This window comes from Micromys minutus (genome assembly GCF_963924665.1).
Source record: "Micromys minutus genome assembly, chromosome: 5".
In the NCBI taxonomy this organism is placed as follows: domain Eukaryota; kingdom Metazoa; phylum Chordata; class Mammalia; order Rodentia; family Muridae; genus Micromys; species Micromys minutus.
The window spans coordinates 68,281,161-68,303,598 of NC_137974.1; the positions used below are offsets into that span (position 1 = coordinate 68,281,161).

General features: G+C 38.0%; 1 protein-coding gene across 1 annotated transcript in view; it reads right to left on the minus strand.

The window, feature by feature from the left end:
- COL19A1 (collagen type XIX alpha 1 chain) overlaps positions 1-22,438 on the minus strand; it is a gene marked incomplete at both ends in the record, with an annotated part of 301,963 nt that overhangs the window by 166,576 nt on the left and 112,949 nt on the right. The window contains one exon of the mRNA XM_080916766.1: positions 21,965-22,000. Coding sequence (XP_080772892.1) covers positions 21,965-22,000 — 36 coding nt within the window. The remainder of the gene's footprint in view (positions 1-21,964; positions 22,001-22,438) is intronic.

A 22,438-nucleotide genomic window follows, 5' to 3' on the forward strand; every position in this document is an offset into this window, starting at 1 on the left:
TTGGACATATTTTCTACAGACTTGGAGAAATCATAGATATCAGTCAGATTACTAAACCCAGGAAAATGTTCAGGCATAATAGATGGAAAAAAATAAGGCATCCTGTGATAAATCCAAATTTAACAATATTTATCTACAAATTCAACCCTACAGAAGATGCTAGAAAAAAACCTCCTATATTAAGTGATTAACCACACCCAAGAAAACACAAAGATTAAATAATCCCAGACCAGCAAATCAAAAGAGGGGAAAACACACACACACATACACACACACACACTACAACAGTAAAATAACAGGAATAAATAAACACTGCTCATTGACATAACTCAACACCAGTGATCTCAATTCTCCTATAAAGAAATACAGACCAACAGTATAGAGGCATAAACAGGATCTATTCTTTTACCCTATCCAAGTCAAAAAATCCTAATATGAAGGACAGACATCACTCTGGTTAAAAACATTGGTGAAGATATTCCAAGCAAAAGGACTTAAGAAGCAAGATAGTATAGCCATTTTAATATCTAACAAAATAAGACATCAAACCAAAACTAATCAAAAGAGAGAAAAAAAAAAAAAAAAAAACCAAAAAACAAAAGAGACAAAGTTGCTAAAGGAAAATTTCCAAGAGGACATTGCAATTCTTATCTATGCACCAAACACAAAGGCACCCAAGTTTATAAAAAATACACCATTACAGCTTAAATAGCCTATTGACCCTCATACACTGATATATGGATACTTCAGTACCTGACTCTGATCAACAGAAATGATCTCAGTAATACCTAAACCAGAGAGATGTTGGGGTTAATTGGCATCATAAATCATATAGAACTAACAGACATTAACTGAGCAGTTCACCCAAGCACAAAAGAATAACTTCCTTTCAGCAATTTATAAAACTTCCTCCAAAGCTGACCATATAATCAGACAAAGTGTAAATCTCAACAGGTGTAAGAAAATTGACGTAAAGCTGCATCCTATCTGACCACCATGGATTAAAGCTGGATATCGTCATCAACAACAGAAGCTTACAAACTTATGGAAACTGAAACAAACTCACTGTTGAATGAAAAAGTGGGCCAAGACATTAAGAAAGAAAGTAGTGATTCTCTAGAATCAAATGAAAATGAACACACAACACACTCAAGCTTGTGGGACACAATGAAGGCAAATTCATCACACTAGTGCATGTATAAAAAAATTGGAGTCATTTTGTACTTGTAACTTAACAGCACACCTTGAAGCTTTAGGACAACTGGGAGAAATTACATTCCAAAAAAGTTACTGGTAAAAAAAGTAAAAGAAAAAGCAAAACTCAGGGTTGAAATCAATAAAATAGAAATAATATCAACAAACCAATAAAAAATAGTCAATGAGGTGATTCTTTGAGAATATTAGTAAGACTGACAAACTCTTATGCAAGTTAACTAAATTAACTAAAAGAACAAGAAAGAATATCCAAATTAACAAAATTAGAGATAAATGGGGGAATATAGTAACAGCTAATGAGGAAATCCCTAAAATTATAAAAACATACAAAAGCAATCTGCAGATTCAATGCAATTCCTATCAAAATTACATTGATTGATGATTTTCTGCTACATATGGAAACACACACACAAAAAGAATAGCTTAAACAATCCTGTGTAATAGAATAGCTGATGTTATCATCCTTGACCTTAAATAGTACTACAGAACTATAGTAATAAAAACAGAATGGTATTGCCATAAAAACAGATATCCTGACAAGTGGAATTGAATGGACATAAATTCACACCTGATTGTCAATAAAGAGGCCTGAAATATACACTGAAAAATTGCATCTTTAACAAATGATGCTTATCAAACTGGATGGCAGCTTGTAGAAAAATCCAAATATATCTATATTTATCTCCTTGCATAAAACTCAACATCAAATGTATCAAAGAGCACATCATAAAACCAAATACACTGAACTTTACCAACTTGAAATCATTGGCACAGGGAACGACTTTCTGAAACTGTAAAGCTTCTGCTCAGCAAAGGACACCATCATTTGACAAGGTGGCAATACACTGAATGGGAAAATTTTTACTAACACCTATCTAATACAGGCCTAATATCCAAAACATATGAAGAATTTTTTAAAACCTACATATGAAGAAAAATAACCCGCTTAAAAATGGGGTACAAATCTTGACAGAATTCTCAAAAGATATAAACTCAAGTCCCTGAGAAACACTTAAAAGAAATGTTCAACCTTATTAGTCATGAGGGAAATGCAAATCTTGTTATCTTACACCAATCAGTATGACCAAGATCAGCAAAACACATGACAGTTCATGATGTAGGATGTAGGGTAAGAGGAATACTCATCCTTTGCCAATAGAAGTGCAAATATCTACATCCTATATGGATACTGGTGTTGCAGTTCCTCAGGAAGATAGGAAACCTTCATCCAACCACAAGAGCACTTGCTCAAGCCATGGTCACTTTTCCTCTTTTCACAATAAACAGAAATTGTAACAACTTAGTTGTCTATCAACAGATGAGTGGATAAAGAAAGTGTGGTATGCTTACAGAGTGGAATATTACTCAGCTGTTAAAAATGAAATCATGGTAAATATATAGGACCAGCAAAAAAAAAATTATCCTCAGAGAAGAAACCCAGATAAATATAATACCTATTTGATTATCTGTAGATACTTGCTGTTAAGTGATGATAGCAAAGCTATAACCCACAGAACTACTGAAGGTAGCTGTAGAGTAAGAGTCTGGGGTGGCAGATAAACCTTATTAGGAAAGGGAAATAGAATAGATAGTTCTGGATGGATGTGGGTCTGGAACAGGAAGATCAAGAAGGTAGCCAGAAAACTTCAATGAGGAACAGAATATGGAAAGGGACTTTCCACCATTTGAAGGGTGGTATGGAAACCTAAAACAGTAGAATTTTCCTAAAACATATACACATGTAAAGGCAATCTTGATAAAATCACCAAAAAGTTGGGGGAGACAGAGCCCCAACTTGCCATCGCTCATCAAAAACATAACAGCAAGTACTAGAATTGGGTTACATACAGTTTAGTTATTGGCCAAGGGGGGTTCCCTAGGAATCCCAAACAACCCAGGCTATTGCCTGATGTAAAGTCCCCATTGCTGCCTACACAACTCATGGAACATGGTGCCTACATAGAGCCTCCATTTCTAGATGCTAGCATCTTTGGCCCAGGGAGGTACTGTGCATTGTACTGATGGAGAATCATGAACAACAACCCATTTGCAAATCTTTTGTTCTACACTGGTGTCTTACCTTCAGGATACAGTGGTCCAGCAGAGGCAGGAAGCTAGTGGGAGTAACCAATCAATGTCCCATTTAATTTAAGGACTTAGTTACTTACTCCTTGTAGATTTGTGAGATGGAAGCTATACCTGTCACCGAAAACGTGTGACTAAATAACCAGGGACAAAGTCAAATATTACTGTTGCAAAACAGACAAATGAACAAAGAAAATATAGCTATAGAATGATTCCTAATGAAATTCTGCTATACTTATAGAGCAGGTTCTTGCTCTGTATCTGTAGAGAAGCTTCCTCCTATAACAGATGGAGAAAATAAAGAGACCCTCAACCAGACATTTTGCAGAGAATGAAAGATCTTGGAAAACTCAGGCCTAAACAGAATGTCTGCATTAAATCCCTTCCCAAAGGGCTTGGGGAACAAGAAGAAGGAATTATTGTTACTGTGCATATTTTATGGCTTCTAGTTTAGTGTTTTTGTGGGATTCCTGGGTATGTGAATGAATAGGTTTCTTTATCTCTATTTCTTGTACCTTTCCTTGAGTTCTTTCCCTCGTTTGTCTGTTTATTTCTTATTCTGATGTATTAGTTTATATTATAATCATTACATTTTATGTTTTCTATAGAGGGAAAGAAAGGGGTAGATTCAGATAGGGGTAAAGATGGGAGGGACTGGAAGGAGTCAGGGTAGGGAATCCATAATCATGATATATTATGAGAGAAAAAATCTATTTTCAGTAAAAGGAAATAAATAAATACAAGACTCTTCTTTGCACAGAACCAAAAATACATGCCTTTGCATAATCTCTACAATTTAAACAATAAACTGGAAAGGGAATGGAGAATGGACACTCAATTGAATACTGGCTTACATGGTAGTGGTCGAAGTCATTTTATGTGCGTGATTCTATTTAACTTTAACAACTCCCAACAATAGAATTATTTCCTTTTACTTATATATAAAGACACTTCCTAAATATAACCCTATGAATAAATGGTAAAGATTAGCTCATAACTCAAATATTTTTGGCATCAAAACTATTGTACTTCTAATATATTCAACTTCTACTTTCAAAGAGACCTTTGGAATCTAAGAGGTGTAAGAGATGCTTCATTTTTCACATACTAAGGCAGGTTCAGGTCAGTATTACCGGGCCTAATAGTAATGAGAAAACCCTTGACATTCTTGATTCATGAAAGTGCTAAGCCTTCAAGAATATGTTATATATTTGGAAAGGCATGTAAAATTGGACGATATTCCACAACGAAAGTAATGAAACATTTATGCCATATCATAAAGAGAAAGGATAGCGAGCATCAGAGGAAAAGCACTCAAGGATGAGAGCTGTTTGAGGTTGGATGGTTCCCCAGTACAATTAGCAGTGGTGGGGAGAGGACAGAACAGCTCTCCCCTAGGCTTTGTTTAGAAAGAAATGCAATACAATGACCTGGTCATTGCTGCAAGGCTGCTGTGTGCTCTTAGCCAGTGGCTGTTCTAGCTTCATTTACATTTCTATGATAAAGCAAAGTAACTTGTAAATGGTTCTAATCAGTCATTAAAGGAAGCCAGTGCAGGAGCTGAAGACAAGAACTGAAGCAGAGACTGTGGAGGAACACTCTTACTGGCTTGCTTCCTGAGGCTTGTTCAGTTGCTTTTCACACACAGACAGCTCTTCTAAATCCCACTGCCTAGGGCTGGCACTGCCCACAGTGGTCTTCACTCCTCCATATCAATTAGCAATTGAGAAGATGTCCCAGAAGGCATGCCCACAGATCAATCTGAATCTAATGAGCACAGCGGTTTAATCCTCTACTGGACTTTTCAAATAGAGGTCTGGACAAAGGGAGGCCATGAAGATTTCAACAGTATTGGACTGGTTACCTTGATCCTGATATGCCCTTAATGACTAGATGTGCTAGGGTGAGTTGCTGCAGATGGGGAGGGGGCTTCCCCTTCTCTGAGGGGTGGTGGGGGGAGGGGCTTGTGAAGGTGGGACTGGGAAGATGAGGGAGGGGGACTGTAATCAGGATGTAAAGTGAAATAATAAATTAACAAAAAATAAAGAAAGCAAAAAATGATACCCAATAAAGCACCCCACTAGTTTTCTCCTGGTATTCCACCCAGGCGGAAGTGGACAGAATGAATCTCTAAATCTTACAGAGTTGTGCATGCCACTGATGTTCCTGGATTAATGTATTCGGTCAAGAAGAAAGTTCAACATAAAACATGGAGAATGTGGCACGGGCTTTTAAGATGGGGTTTGATCACTTACGGGTTTGTTCTATTGGTTGGATGTTGGGGTTCCCAGAAGCACCGTTTCTTCAGCGACCTGCCTGGAGTCCTGTTATTGATACCTTTTATTAAATGCCATGTGAAATCAACAGCACAGTTTTAGTTCCGGCTTCCTTTGGTGAGCTTAGAGACAAGTTGATAGTGTAGTTCACGCAGGAAAACTGGCCAGGAACCAAGACCGTGCTGTAAGGGACAGCAGAGGACAGCGGGCCTTTCCACGTGTCGTTTCCATTTCTGCATGTCTTGTGAGATGGATATTAACTGTCCTTTTGCCTTGTTCTGCACGCCTCCCGTGGTGCTGAGGATTGGTCGACCTCAAACTCCAATCCTCCTGCTCAAGGGCTGGGATGGCAGGCGTTCACAGCGTACCTGCGTGGACTCTTTCAAAAGAATGTCCCCCTGTCAATGCAAAAGGTGCTTGGGTATCAGAGATGAACCCTCTCTCTGGATAAAGAAACCTTCCTTACAGTCCTTTATAAGATATTTGGGTTCTCTGATTATGGAGTTGCTTAGCACAGCAGGTGGAGCACCCACTTGGCACATAGTGCTTTGAGATGAGAGATACTGAGAAATCGCCAAGCTCACGGTGCTTCATCTAAGTAAGCGTGCTCAAGTGTGTTCATGACTTTCTCTCAGTCTGGAGTACCGCAGCTGCCTCGAGGCTTCCTGACACAGTCTGTAACAGGCTAATTATCCTTCAATAGAAAACTATTCCATACCTTCCATAGTTTTTGCCACTGGTAATTCTTTATGTTGAGTCTATAGTTAAGCTGTTCCTTCCTTTATACAGAGAGAAATGAAGAGATATTTTAAAGAAAATATATTATTGAAACGATCAATATTAGAGTATGTAGTTAAAGAGTGGTTGAACTGTCTTGTTGTTGTTTGATTTATTGATGGATATTTTTGGGTGGTGTGGTATTGAGAATTGAACCTTGTAGTTTTGGGAATTAAGCCTTATTCATGTTAGGCTTATTTATGTTAGACAGCTGTCTAGTATTGAGTTATGCCTAACCCTGTAGCTGAGGAAGACTATAATAAAATTTTGTAGTTACAAATGATATTTATAATCTCTGCTTTAACCCCTACATGTTGATAAGAGACATACCAGGGGTAGAAATGAGAAAGAGAAATGAATATTTCACGATAGCGTGTTATTGACTGTATGCACAATGTTTCTTTAACCTCTTCCTCAAGGGATGACTGACTACGTTAATAGTTTGAACACCTTCAACTCTGATTGTATGTGCAGGATTCTGAACAGGAATGATTTTTCCAATCAAGGAGATTATGCCTCTCACTCTAAAACGTGACTTCCCAGTCAGCCGGATGCCGCCGTGGTCATAGCTGTGGCCGGCATTGTTATGGCTGAAAGGTTTCAGAACAGGGGAAGTTCATCTCATGTCCTAAAGTGAGCTGGAAAGAAGGGAGCTGGTCATGGGATGCCCCAGGCGATATTCTCTAGAGGGCTGCTTTCAACACAGAAGCAGATGATCGAACAATATGCTGGTGCAGTGAAATGTATTTGTTTCCTTACTGAGTACATAGAGTGTGCTACGTACTGACAATTCTAGAGTACACAGTTGTAAATTGAAGAGACAAAGATCATGCCCTCATACCAGTGACAGAAACATAGGAAGCCCCTTAAGTATTTTAATGATTATTTCATAAGAGTCTCCCTTCTAGCTTCACATGGACTGATATTTATTTGCAATCATATCGGTGTATTAGCAATAACAACAATCAATAGGTGTGAGCGGTTATTAGGAGCTAGTGATTATTCCAAAATGTTTACAGCATGTAAAGTAGTATAAAGCCTCATTTAACAACAATATTGTAAAGCACAAAAATGATCACATTTTATAGATAAAGTAACTAATGTATAGATGATCAAGGCACTCGGCCAGCTTCAGACACATGTCAGTATAGTGACTCAACTGCACCACAGGGCTTCCTGTTGTCTTATGAAAGGGGCGGCATAGATAATCAGCATGAATGACATAAGTCCTTGTGAGAGTGTGAGCATTGAAAATGTCCCCCTCTATCAATCAATTCGAGACTCAACTACACATATTTTAAAAGTGCTTAAATAGAAGGAGACAAAATTCAAACAATTTTGGTGTAGCTTTATGGCTTAAATGATATTCCTTGGTGTACATAATCTTTTTTTAAAGATCTGTCCATGTCATGAGGCTCTAATGCACCTGAGGTGTGTTTGCCTTCATTTTCCAAGATAGCCCAGCATTTCTTGAGCATAAAATGGAAATAAGCTCATCATAAAAGTCCCACATGGCTAATTTATTTCATTTTTAGTAAAGTTTAATTGTTGAGGTTTAAAATGTGTAATTTAGATGTTCGGTGAGAACGTTTCTAAATGAGTGAGAAAGAAGCCAAGTATAAGCTGAAGGGCAGAGTGAGCTTTCCTCACCTCAGCTCCTTCCTCTACTGAAAGACATGGGAATCACACCCGTGTCAAGCAGGCCGACTATTTTTCTAAAGCATACATCTTTTCTGAGGCCAAAGCATAAACCATTCAAAGCCTTTAAGCATTGACTTGACAGTATTTCTGCAAAATATATAAAGACAGCTTTTCATCATATAGGCAGCTCCTATTTTTATTTACATTTCTTTAATTGTTTTTATGCACAAGGACTGTACTTACAACATTTCCATGTTTCCTTTTTACCCACCCCAGCAGTTTCTACCATTATCAATGAGTTCCTTTATATTACGTCTTTGGTTCACAAACTTTAAAAGCACTGTTTTTGTTTTCTAGGTGGTGGTGGTGCCTGACTTTAATCCCTCTGCACTTGGGAGGCAGAGGCAGCTGGATCTCTGGGAGTTCAAGGCCAGCCTGGGCTACAGAACAAGCTTCAGGACAGCCAGGGCTACACAGAGAAACTGTCTTAAACAAACAAACAAACAAACAAACAATCCCAAATATTAAAGATTGTTTTTTACTCTTATTTTCCATTTATGTGTGTTTATATGTCTGTACACCTCACATGTATAGAGTCTGTGTGGATGCTAGAGAGGGTATCAGATCCCCTGGGAATAGAGATAAATGTAGTTGTAAGCTGCCATGTGGGTGCTGGGAACTGAATCTGGGTTCTCTGGGAGAGCAGTTATGTTCTTAACCGTGTTCAACACTGTCTGTGCAGCCTCTACAAAGCGCTGATTTAAAAACCAAAAGTAAACCCAAAACATGTTAAGGCATTTCTACAGATGTTCCCCCAACCACTCACAGGTACTTTAAAAATTCCATTGTTGAGTTGGATTAAAAAAAAAAGTTAAGTGAATGAAAAAGCATGTGCATGAAGCTCAAGAAGAAGGAAGACCAAAATTGGATGCTTTGGTCCTTCTTAGAAGGAGGAACAAAATACTCAAGGGAGGAAATACAGAGACAAAGTGTGGAGCAGAGACTGAAGGAAAGGTCATCCAGAGACTGTCCCACCTGGGGATCCATCCCACATCCAGTCTCATTGGTCTGAGAATGGGGTCCCCAGTGAAGGAGTTAGAGAAAGAACTGAAGGAGCTGAATGGGTTTGCCACCCCATGGGAAGAACAACAATATTAACCAACAGACCCTCCCACAGCTCCCAGAGACTAAACCAACCACTAAGAAATACACATGGGGGACCCATGCCTCCAGCCTCTTATGTAGCAGAGGATTGTCTTGTTGGAGAGGCCCTTGGTCCTTTGAAGGCTCGATGCCCCAGTGTAGGGAAATGCCAGTTCAGGGAGGGGGAGTGGGTGGGTGAGTGGGGGGGCACCCTCATAGAAGTAGGGGAAAGGGGATGGTTTAGGGGTTCCTGGGGGGGGAAACCAGAAAAGGCGACAACATTTGAAATGTAAATAAATATAATATCGAATAAAAAATTGTGTTTGCTAAAAAAAGTAAAAGCATGTGAATAACCCAGTTCAATATATCAAGAATTCAAAATAATCTTAGATTGAATCACTCCTCATTTGATAAGGATGCCTTAGCTCTTTCGTTATTTTTTTAATAAGAAAACATTATTAAGTATGTGAGTTGACTGTAATATAAATAACTTCTTATATTACAAAGTCAAAAATGTATAAATAATATATTTTTTTTGGAAATAACTAAATGTCTGTAGACTACTTGCATACTAGCTGTAAAGGGACCAACCTTAACTCATGTCTGGATTAAACTGGTCAAAGGCAAAGCCAGTGCCATTTGCTTTTCTGTTCCCCATGCTCCCCACAGTGTCTGCACAGGCTAAGTACTCAGATGAGAGGAAGGTGGAAAGATAGAATGTCATATCATGTTTGCTGAAAAATGGTCTGTGTACATACTGAGAAAAAAATTATTTCAAGTCTACCCTAGTGTGTGTACATCACGTACTCCCAGGCATCAGGGTCATCTGTTAGCTGAGTGTCATTTGACTTATAGACAACCAGCTGAGACTTTCCCTCCATGACCTACAGCATTTCCGGTAGATTTCTTAGAGTGACAGCTTGCTCTCCCTCGATTAAAATTCATGCCTCATTTTTATGCAGGAAGGGTTTATCTGGGCTCCAAAGAGCTGGTCCTTAAGTATCACTTAGTGAGCATGGATAAAACCCCTTTGTCGCTGACTGACTTAACCTTTCACCTCTATGTAAACATTTGGTGCTCTGTGGATGAGTATTTAATAACTTCCCAGTGAGATGGGGCCAGAGCAACAGTCATATTGCTAGGAACTAAAATAAGTGTGTGTGTGTGTGTGTGTGTGTGTGTGTGTGTGTGTGTGAAAGAAATAGTAGTCTTGTGCCTTCTGCACCTGTCTTTATTCTAACATGACATGCAGAAGCCAAAAGGATGGGAGCAGAGATGGAGAGATCCAGCCAAGTCTCTTATTTCAGCTGTAGCCCTATCTTGTTTCTGAAGTCACTCTTGGGTAGGTATTTCAGTAGATCCTTAGTCCAAACTATGGTGACATTTTTTATAAAACAGAATATGATTAATTTTCTTTCCTTGTACTCTAATCTTAGTTAAATCACATCACAGTCAAGGAAATATTAATGCATATAATAATAAATGTTCTTCTTTAGACCTGATGTTACTTTCTTTGTATATTATAATATCAACAGAAGAGACACTTTAAATGCAATAACAAATTTGTTCTTTAAAACGTCTTGACATTAAGGATGTAGTTTGTCACTTATTTGGATATGATATATTAGAAACAAGCTGATTCTGAAAAGAGTTGTCTCAATATGCTATGTTGTAATCCATAAAATAAGATATTATTTATTAGGGTATTTAAACTCTTTCCCCTAAATTATATCTATTTTGTCTCATTATTTGGCAGTGATAGTAGAAAAATCATCATTTCTGTTATAGTGGTGACTAGACAAATTGAGAAAAACTATGATTTAGTCACAGTTCTTAAACTCGTTGCTTAAAGATGTTTGTATCCATATGCAGGATACATTGATATGGAACTATTCTTTGTGCTTAGTAATCAATTCAAGAGACTTTCAATTAAAATTATGACACTATTGAAATCTGGGCTAATAAAAGCAAAAGCACCCAACTAACAGCAGTTTGTTTGGTATTTTGATAGATGAAGGACTACATCTACCTTCCAAGAGATCAACAATGTGCTAAGAAATGGATGAATGGATACAGCTAGGATTGACTATAAACCCTAGGTAAAGCTTCTATAAACTGTAAGTCAAAGCCTTATCCAGTGTATACTTGAATAATTACTAGACATATCACAGGGTTTAGACTCCAACAGTCACCCACCCTGCCCTTCACTGGAGACCTGAGAACATTAAGCAGGATCAATGGGCAGAGGCACAGAAGCATGTCACAGCTGGTCATTGTCCTGCTTTCAAGAAGCTGAACAGTGAGAACACTGAGAAAGTGACTTAAGAAGAAGCAGAAAGCTTCCGAAAACAAATGACCTTTGAGAGATTAAAAAAAAAAAAGGAGTCAGTGCTGGAAAAAGTCTTTAAAAACATACTACTTTATCAGTTTCATCCAAATTGTTGGTGTACAAACTCTGTTAGGGTAGATGAATCCAGTAAGCAAAATTACTGAAGCTAATTCAACCTTACAGAGTTAAGAAATTATTCACTAAACACCAGTTTTTTTTTTTTGGTTTGTTTTTTTTTTTTTTTTTTTTTTTTTTTTGAGAGCAAACAATGAGTCAACCACTGTTAGATTTGCTGGGAATCCAAAGAAAATGGCTTTGTATTTTAAGTGGGTCAGTGTGATCGCTGTATTCAGTGGCTTACCATGTCTAATTCCTATTGTCATAGAGCAGGACCATCAAAGACCTTGGCCTGTGTGAGGTTAATATTCATATGGAGAAGGGAAGCACAAACAAAGTAGTAAACAGAATTCTAAGTACATGAGAACGTCAGAAGAGATGTGCAGCAAGAAAGCATGGACCATCTCATGGCATTAGACCCTTACTGTGCCATTATTACAGAAGGGTAGCCTGTGTGCTCCTTGAGAGGGTGATGAGTGGGGAGAGCGCATCCACAGGGAAGGATGTTAGCTATGTATGCATTAGGAAGAGCATAAAAGAAAGATGGACAGCTCTGATGGTGGGGGAACAGAGAGAGTGGGCAGGGAGAGAAGGAGGAAGGGAGAGGTTGTGACATTTTCAGAAAGAACTAATTAGAGACAGCTTAAGAAGCTCAGTATGAATTTAATTCTGTAGAACTTTGTAGGCCATTGTATTGCATTTGGATGTCAGTTTACAATCAAAACAGAAGATGACATTGGCGACTTTCAGAGAATAGTAACAGGGATGTTCTGGTTTTTGTATTCAGGAAAAGCTCGGGGATAAGGGCTCAGTGGTAGAGGTTTCTCTAATACATGCAAAGCCATGGGTTTAATCCCTCATAGAAGAAAAATCTCAAGGCAGATAGAAGGAGTAGAGAGATGACAGGTTTGTCACTGAAATAACCAAGAGAACATGGTACTAACTGGGAGTGAGTGGGAGTGGAAGAGACTGTGAGACACAGTCAGATCCTAGGGAGCTGTCAAAGGTAAGGATGATGGGAGAGGTTAAATTATATGCTAATGTTTGCAAAGGCAACACAGCTAGGACACTTATATGCAACTCAGTGTTACATAAAAATGCATCGTAAGTTTCTAGAATGATCTACGTGTTCCTATTGGACCAACAACAGGAAATTATCAACTATGGACTAAATGAAAAGACAGAACAAGGAAGGATGGAGTGTGGGTTAAAGGTCACATGGGTCAGGAAAGATGATATAAAGATTTTTTTTTTGTTTTGTTTTTGTGTTTTTTTTTTTCTAGTTTCAACTTCATCCTAATTTTCTTTGTTTTTTCTTGGGGACTGTATGAATTCAACTTTCCATTCTGGGATTCTGAAAGAATCACTCATGCATATTTGAGAACACTGGTGGAAATTGGGCTTTCTGTTTTAATTCCTCTGACCTTAGTACAAAAGGAGTTAGAAATGACAAGTCATTGAATGCAGCTGTTTCACTGACCCTCTTTGAAAAGGTGTTTTAATTTTTTTACTCTAGTGGAGGGTTCTATAATCTGAAAATTTCATCATTTTCTCCTGTTGGAAACAACATCAAAGCATTCTATTATAGTTTTATTTAATATGTAAATTGTATTGCTAAACATAAAGTATGATATATCCATGTGTGTGCCTGAGTGTGTGTGCATTTATGTTGGTGTGTGTGTGTGTGTGTGTGTGTGTGTGTGTGTGTGTGCGCGCGCGCGCATATGGATGCGCTAACAACTACCTAAAGACACTGGAAATGCAATAAAATCATGGAAATGAAAAATCATTTGGTAGATACTAGACTGGAGTCAAAAATTTGGAAATAGGACCCTTTTATTGTTTTTTTTTTTTTTTTTTTAAGAAATTTAGGCTGAACACAAGGTCTTATCTGAGTAAGTAAAGGAAAAGTCTGCAGGAAAAGCTGAATTGATAGATCAAACTTTAGAGTTTAGACCAGTGGTTTGTACCCTCCTAATTCCATAGCTCTTTAATACAGTTCCCCATGCTGTGGTGACCCCCAACCATAAAATTGTTTTTTGTTGTTACTTCATAACCATAATTTTGCTACTGTTTTGTGTTATAAATGCAAATGTCTGATATGGAGGACATCTATATGTGACCCCTTGAAAGGGTTATTAGATCCCCACTGGTTTAGGTCAAAGGCCATCCCTGGAAAGTAAATGGGTGGGAGTTATAAAGCCCTGGAGAAAAGTTTGCCCCAAATTCTGAATCTAAATACTGTTCAAATCTCTGGCTGGTCTTGTCTCATGTAGGGGAAACATTTAAAAAGTGGAGTTTGATCTAGTGCCAATTAGAAGAAATTGGGTTTTCTAATATGAATTCAGCTAATGTAACTCATTAAAACTGTGTTATTGATTGCCTGGGAGATATAACATAATATAGGATTTGTACTGCTTAGTTTGGGTCAACTTAACACAAATCCAGATGTCTCCGAGAAAAAGGGATCTCAACTGAATAACTCCCTCCATCAGATTGTCCACTAGCAATGTCTGTAGGGCAGTTTCTTGATTGATTATTGATGTCTGAGGGTCCAGGACACTGTAAGCTGTGTCACTCATTAGGAAATGGGCTGAGCTGTGCTGTATAAGAAAGCAGGCTGAATATCCAATTTAAAAAATCCACTTCTAGAAAGGAAGGAAGGACGGAAGGAAGGAAAAAAGGAAGGAAGGAAGAAAGCAGGCTGAGCAAGGGATTAGGAACAAAGCAGTAAGATGCATTCCTCCATTCCCTGCCTTTTTGTTCTTTTCTCACACCTACTCACAGTTGTCCATTGTAAGGTGAAATAAACACTTTCCTTCCCAGTGTGCCTTTGGTTGTGGTGTTTGTCACAGCAACAGAAAGCAAGTCATGACATAATTCCTCTAATTCACTGGTAAACATAAAACATTATTTGACATACAAGAAAATGTATAAATATATCAGAGGGAGGGGGAAGTAGATAGAGCCACCGTGCTAGGAAAGGCGTAAAGACCAGGCATGAGAGGTGCAGAGGAGAGAGCATACCATTATGTGAGAGCTGAGAAAGAGCATCCCCAATGCACCCCCCCCACACACACAACTGGGTCTAAGGCAGCAAAGATGAAATATAGACCTTAGTAAGTAATAACTCAGAAATATCAGAGGGGAGGTGTTAGCTAGGTGAAGGTTGGGAGTGGCTCAACCATTGAGCTGTTCAAGGCATATTAAAATATAAGGTTCTCTGTCTCTGTCTCTGTCTCTGTCTCTGTCTCTCTCTCTCTCTCTCTCTCTCTCTCTCTCTCTCTCTCTCTCTCTGTGTGTGTGTGTGTGTGTGTGTCTTTCATTCAGGAACCCAGAACGTTGGGGCAGGAAGCAAGGAATGTGTAGCACTGCCTGATCCATTAGAGAAGAGGTGAATTGGCAACTACAACAATCTACATCAAAACTAACAGAAAACAAGAAACAGAAAGATCACATTTAATATAAAACATATGTGCTTCCATGCTTGAAGAAGAGAGAAGAGTAAATTGTCATAATATGGTTATCTATATGTATCATGCATGTATAAGCCTGTAGAAATTTTGATACCTTACTAAGGTTATAAAAAACCACCAGCATTAAAAAGAAATATTATGAGGGAATAGTGTATTTTTCTGTCTCCTGAAAAAGCTGCTCTCTCAATATAATTTTTGGAGTGGTCTGCTCTTTCCCTTTTTGATTTGTAATGTTTTCCATATTATATCACAAAGCCCCATAAGAAGTTGAATGTGCTTCAGGCCTTTGAAAGTTCTTAAACTAAAACATTTAACAATGTTTAGCATTGTTGAGATGTAGTTGCCTTTATTGACAAAGAGGACAATAATCCATATAGCTACTTTGGAGAGGAAAATTAGACTGTATATTATTATATTGAACAAAAGACATTCTTTGTCACACAATGGCTTTACTTATATTTATATAACCAAGAAAACACTCATGCTCATGAGAGATAAGCACAAACTGATACATTGTACATTGTCAGTAAAGGAAAATATCAACAGGAAAATTTTCCTATCTTTATTGGCAAGAAAGTTTTTGTCTATTGGAAGAAGGCAAGTCAGTTGAAAATAATAAATACAACCTACAACATCCACATGGCTAGGGCTCAAAAGCTGATAAGGAATAGCATACAGCAAATACTTATTCCAGAAGAATACCATGTATGAAAAGCTATAGTCTAACATTATCTTAAGTACATGCTTATAACATAGACATGTAGTAATCCGGAGTCAATATTATTTTGTAATTTCCTTAGCACTAAAAGAGAAGAGTTGACATCTAAGCTACTTTCTTTGTTTAAAAAATGTCTAAAGCAATAAAATTAGGTTATTAATACTTGTTTACCTTAAATAATACATGCAATGTACATCATGTTCCATATTCTATATTAAACAGGAGAGAATTTATGCCTACTATTGTAACCTGGATAAAAGCCTATGCATGGAGAGATCACAGGCCATGGGTAAGAGCCTAATATTGCTTTCTGAATGGCCATGTTGTCAAACTGCTTAGTAAATATTGATTTGTATCCATAGAACTCTACTGCTCCCATACTTGGCCACAGAAGCTCAGTGGGTAGCGTTATTTCCCCACAAATCATTGTCCAGGGAGGCCTCAGAGACACTGGAAGTGTTGGAGTTTGTTGCTGTTGCTTTTGGTTATCCTCTTTAACTAGAGAGTAAGACCCTGTTGCTGGAGACACCACATATTTTGGCTGTAGGATACAGAGGAATTAGTCTTAAACTAAGCCAAAACTCTGCCTGCTGGCTGTCTTTCACAGTGGTACAAAGTGTCACACAGGCTGCTGGGTGAGCTAAGACACCAGTACTGGATACTGTATCTCAGCCAAGATGTTTCTGGGGTAATAGTAAAGAAGTGTCTATGGTAACCAGCCACTCCCCTGATTGGATTTGAAGCCTGCTCTACAGGAAGGAATTCATGACTGGTACTTTAAACACTGTCAAGCCCCAAAAATAGGATTCATAGGTCTGTTGATAAGAATTTTCTAAGTGGTCATGTTATCAAACTGTCTTCAAAATATTTATATTTCTATTCTTCAACCTCCATCAGAGAAGTTTGTTATTGCAGTGGGCAGTGGCTAATACAGAGGAGCATTGTTGTTCAGCCTGCTAAGAACAAGAGACCAGTCTTGACTGTAGGTGGGACATCTATCAGTAACCCTATCAACTGGATCAGTAAATATCTTAGAAGAGCATTAAGAAACTGGAAGATAGAGGTGGGTACTGTGAAATGTGGTCTTCTAGACATAGCACGGCTGTTACATACATAAAATCACAGCAACCATGCTTACCTTCACAAGACCTGAATGAGATAGAGGCATCTAAAAACTCTACATTTTCAACGTAGACCATTTGATATCGGAAAAGCAATTGTATGCTCTTTTCTGGTGGAGACCATTTCTCCTTCTCTCGGCATTCCTTAGTTGCTTTTAGTTCTTTGTGTAGGATTGAGGCCTATGCTCTATGTTAGCATGCATATATTTCCTTGAGCAAATTATATTTATATAGCTAGTATACATACATATATATGTAACAACAATGAATGAAAAAAGACTATTTGAAAGAAATCAAAATGTATATATGGGAGGGTTTGTTGGGACAAAAGAGAAGGGGCAAATGATGTCATTATATAATCTTTTTTTTTCTAATATGAAGGAAGGGGTACTCTAGACCTAGCTGATTTTTGACAGCTGCTGAAAGAGGAGGAGACACTTTTATCTAAACTTGGTATATTTAGGAAAGATTCTTGGACAAGATTTTGTGCACTGTGTTTCATGCCCAGATTCACAGGGTTGTCCTTAAGGTTATTCCTTAATGTGTTATTATTAGAATAATCTGGAAAAGCTTTAAAAAAGGCAACTGGAAAGATCATCATTCAGATTTTTCAAGTCAAGTTGACTGACAGAGTTGTTAAGGCTAAAGATAGAAGAGGTAGAGGTGTAACTACCACCCATTTATTTCTACATCTTCTGTCTCCAAAGTATTCCTCTTTCTTTCTCCCTCCTCCCATACATCCTGTATGTCTTCCTTCTTCCCTCTCTCCCATCCATTCTTGCTGTCTCTTCTTTTCCTTCCAACTCCTTTTTGTTCAGTTTTATTTTTTATTTCCCACCCTCATATGGTTCCTTTGAAGTTCTGTCTATATGACCCATGCAGGTGAATCAACAGAAGGATACAAAGGTTATCAAAGGGATTCAGCTCTGGCATCTGAACGTGAACTATTTCCATGAGTCAAAGAGGCATTTAAACTGCAGTGCCATTGTGGTCAATCTTCTTGCTAGCCCTCTTCTCTGTGTTGGTTTTCTAAGGCTTCCTTTACTAGGGGATAGAGTCCATGGTTGTGAGATGGCAGGGAGGGCTAGAACTGGCATGATTGAGATTCCCTGGTGAGCCTGCTTCCGAGGTTCTGTACTTCATGACATTTTACCAACTTTCCTTCTCTCTATTCCTTGCAAATTGGCTTCTCTTACTCTTTTACCCACTTCCTTCACTGAGACCCAGTCATAGATGAGAACTTAGAAAGTACAAATAAGAAACAAATAATACTTAATGAAAATAGGTGGTTTTGAAAGAAAGCAAAGCTATGTATATAGAAGGATTTGGGGGGAGGAAAAGGAAGGGGTAAATAATTTAATTCTATTATAATCTCATTTTGTAAGCATGGGAGAAGAGGGACTCTAGACCTAGCTGATGGTTGATTGCTGCTGAGAGAGAAGGAGCCACTTTTCTTTTGGCTTGGTGCATTTAGGAAAGATGCCTATTGGGTTGGTACCCAATATTGGATTACTTACAGTGTGGTTTTACTTTAGTTTTAAAACTGTGAATCAATAAAAATTAAAGATAGTAATAATAAAAAGAGTGTGTCATCACCAAGTCCAGCATAATAGTATTTCTTTCATAACTTATTAAAAGTTTAAAAAAAGAAAAGAAAAGAATGTAAACCAATGGCCTAAGCATAGTGATTTACAGGGATATAGAGAAATAACAGCAATAAACTCAACCACCCACGAACCTGCTTGATGCAAAGACATTGTCATTAATTACTGTTTCTCTGCATTCACTGTTAAACGAAGCTGTATATTCAATCAAGATGAATAAGCACTGTGATTTAGATGAGGAAAGGTGTCTGGCCTGTTCACTGTTTACTCATCTCAGCCGTGTGAACTTGGAGAGTCTTTAGGATGCTATGTCTTGAAGGTGTCAATGCTGTGGGCTTGCTTAAAAAAAAGAAATGTGGCTCTTGGGTTGGCTGGTGAGTTGAAAATATGTCCAGATAAAATTCATTGTTCTCAAGAGGTAATCAGGTGTCCCATATTAGGTATCATCTAGGTCTAGAGTTTAGCCTTGCCTAGAAGTCCTACAAGTTGTCATGCAGGGTGTTTCTGATACAAATACAGGCTTGTGAGTGACTTCCAAATGTTTGTTCAAGAATTTCAAGAGGAAGCAGTAGAAAAAAATCTTTAGCTGGGCCTTCAAGCTAGTGAGTCTCAAACCATGCAAAAGCAGCCTCAGAAAAACGTAAGCTGACTGACACATGACTTACCCCAAGATTTTCATGTCAGTCACAAACACTACTAATGCTATACATTTTTAAAAGTATCTGTGTTAATTTGAATATGAAGTAAAGATGGGGATCCACTGACTTATGAAATGAGGCAGTGAGATAGAGAGAGTATGAAGCCCTGTTTGATCCATGGACCAGGAGGAGTACTGTCAACTCCCAAGTGGCTACCTCTGAGAATGCATAATTTCTATTCTCAGCCCTACTGCTACAGAATAAAACTGTGCACGTGAGTAAGATTCCCTGGGTGGCTTATGTGCACTTTCAATTTTTGAGAAGTGTTAAGGCATCTAGCCCAGCAGGCATACTCAAGTGGCTGGGTTAAGGTTGTAATGGAAGGACATTCCTAACCCTAATCCCCGCTCCTTAACTGAGCAGTCTCCTATCGTGACTTTTACCAGTTTGCCTCCCCAAAGATAAAGATATTTCTTTATTGCTGTTCATTAACTTGGACTTCAAAGGAAAACCAGGGCACTGCAGCATTCTGAAAAAAATCTTGGGATGGAAAGAAAGCTTGTTTCCCTTGTTTCTGTAAACAATGGTTTCCCACACATTACTTGTGGAACTCAAAAAATGTGCTGGTCCAACATTCGACCTATTAAATTAGAATTTGGTGGGATGAAGACCCAACACTGGTATTTTCTAAAGCCTGCCGATAGATTTTAGTGGGAAGCTAGTTTTAAGAATTACTAGGGATGAGCTCTCTGATTTATCATTGTCTTGTTTAATATATTACAGAACAGTTAGCCATTTTTGGCTTCCCAGAAGGCTGCTAGCAGTTATTTCAATTAATAAAATATTAACATGCATCATAAAATCAATTAAATATTCAGCACACACCCCTGTTTTTAGATGATTGTTGATAGTTTACACAGGGAAGCCAGTTGGTGACCAGTATAGCAAATAGTAATATCCACATATTTATTATTATTTCATTTTATAAAATAAAATGCAATGCTTTCTAATTAGAATTTGGATTTGTTATATTTTTAGATATCACAGAGCAAAATATCTTAGCTTTGTCTCTGTAATAAATCCTGGATGATAGGCATAGAGCCCACCATGAGGAGGTTTCTTAGAAGAGAGGAATCAGCTGCTAGGGGCCATTCACAGTGTAGATAGATTCCAATATAATTTCTTGACTGAGGGTCCTAAACCTTATTTCAAGTGAAATAATAAAGAGCTCACATATCAGCTTTTCACAGGAGCCGGAAATGGCTAGGGAACCAAGTGACTAAGCAGTTAAACATATGACTGAGCTGAGAAACAGCCGCATGCTTTGCATAAGATGAGCAAACCTAACTCTAAGTCACCCCAAATGAAATCTTAATTCCAAAATATATAAAATGAAAGGCATAAAGGTAAAAATTCTCTTTCAAAATTATTTCATTAAAGTTTGTAAATAAAAACCTTCAAGATTTTTGCTCTTCTAGAGTAAGGTCCCTTGTTTTACTTCTTGGGTTTCCTCTATAACATGAAGTATTTGTCTGCTTTAAATTAAAGTTGGGAAATGAAGTGAACAAGACAATTCTTTCATTCCATTTGGGGTGTTCAAGTCCTAAGACAAACACACATACATGAAAGCACAGCCCTTCAGATTCCCATGTTCTATGCCAGCAATGCTCCACCCCGGGTACCTGAGACATCTCTAACCTCACCTCTATCATCTTCATGGGTCTTTGAATATTAACGACTTCATGTTTGATTTACAGCATTGATAATATCAACATGAAAGATGACAGACTTTAGGCTACACCTTATTTTGATCTTTTCCTTCCCCCCTTTTTTTAAAAAATTAAGAATAGAATCTTTAAGTTAAATGAAAACCTTTAGAAAATTTATAATGGCAGATTGTGTGTAAATAGGGAAACTCCACATATTTATGATAAAACACTTGAGAAATTATGAAACATTTACTTGGCGACAATCCTATCACATGCACATCATTAACTTTTCTCACCAATCTTCTGCCATTTTATCATTTGCAAATCCTATAAGTAAGTCATGGGAAAATAGTCTCTGGTAGGTTCGAAAGCAAAGTTACAATCAGTGGCGAAAGCATATCTCTTGGCTGGGTGTGGTGGCCCACACTTTAACACTTTAATCCCAGCACTTGGGAGGCAGAGCCCAGTGGGTCTCTATGAGTTCAAAGCCAGCCTGATCAACATAGAGAGTTCTCAGTTGTGTGTGTGTGTGTGTGTGTGTGTGTGTGTGTGTGTGTGTGTGGTGTGTGTATGAGGGGGGGAGAGGAAAGGGAAATGAAGGGAGGGGGAGGGAGGGGGAGGAAGGGTAAGGGAGGGGGGAGAGTCAAGGGAGGGGGAGGGAAGGGGAGAGAGCGAGGAGAGAAGAAAAAAGAGAAAAAAGAGAGGAGGAAAAGAAGCTATTGGATGGTTATATCTAGTGTTGCTTTTACAATTTTTAGGCCAAGTGAAACTGACCACTACCATTTACTCATAATATACATTTTATTTTAAAATAGTGCCTAATCAACCATAAGGACACAACTATGAAGCATGGTAAAGATGTAGAAATTTGTTTTGAGGTAGATACTAGTTACAGACTTCTATTTAAAAAAATACCCCTAAGACTTTGGGGTCAAGTATATCATCGCTCAGGGGAGGAGTTCATATTTAAAATGAGAAGGTTTGCTAGGCATTTTCAAAGTTCACTATGAATTCCTGTAATACTTGTGTGGCATAAATTGTATCTCAGTCATGATGCAGTCTGAATAGCAAACGGAACATTTCAGTTTTAATTTTTTCCCTTTAACATTACTTACAGTTAAGGCTGGTGGCCCTGGGGGTCCCATATCACCCTAAAATAGGAGAAAGGAAAGTTGCAGTTAAACAGCAGCACCTTTCTGTACATTGTTTAAGAGGTTATGGAGAGAAGCCATATGTAAAGATAAATCTTTTCTTTTTTACATTTTCATCTATTCTTTGAGAACTTCATGATATAGTTTGGTCATATTCTTCCCCTGTTTCCGAATTTCCCCCAAACCCTTCCCAATTTCACTACCAGCAAATTCACAATTTGAAAGGTCATAAAAAATAGAATTCTTCTTGATTAGATTTCCTGCGTAATGAGAGCTGTATCACGCTCCCTTTGGGGCTTATGGTATAAAAACATGCCTCTGTGCCCTCACGCTTTCTGCAGTAGCAGAACGGGTTTTGAAAAACTAAAATAATCTAATGTTTTTATTCTTTTGAGTATGAATCCAAAATTAGAAAAAAAATTATCTTTCCAATTATGG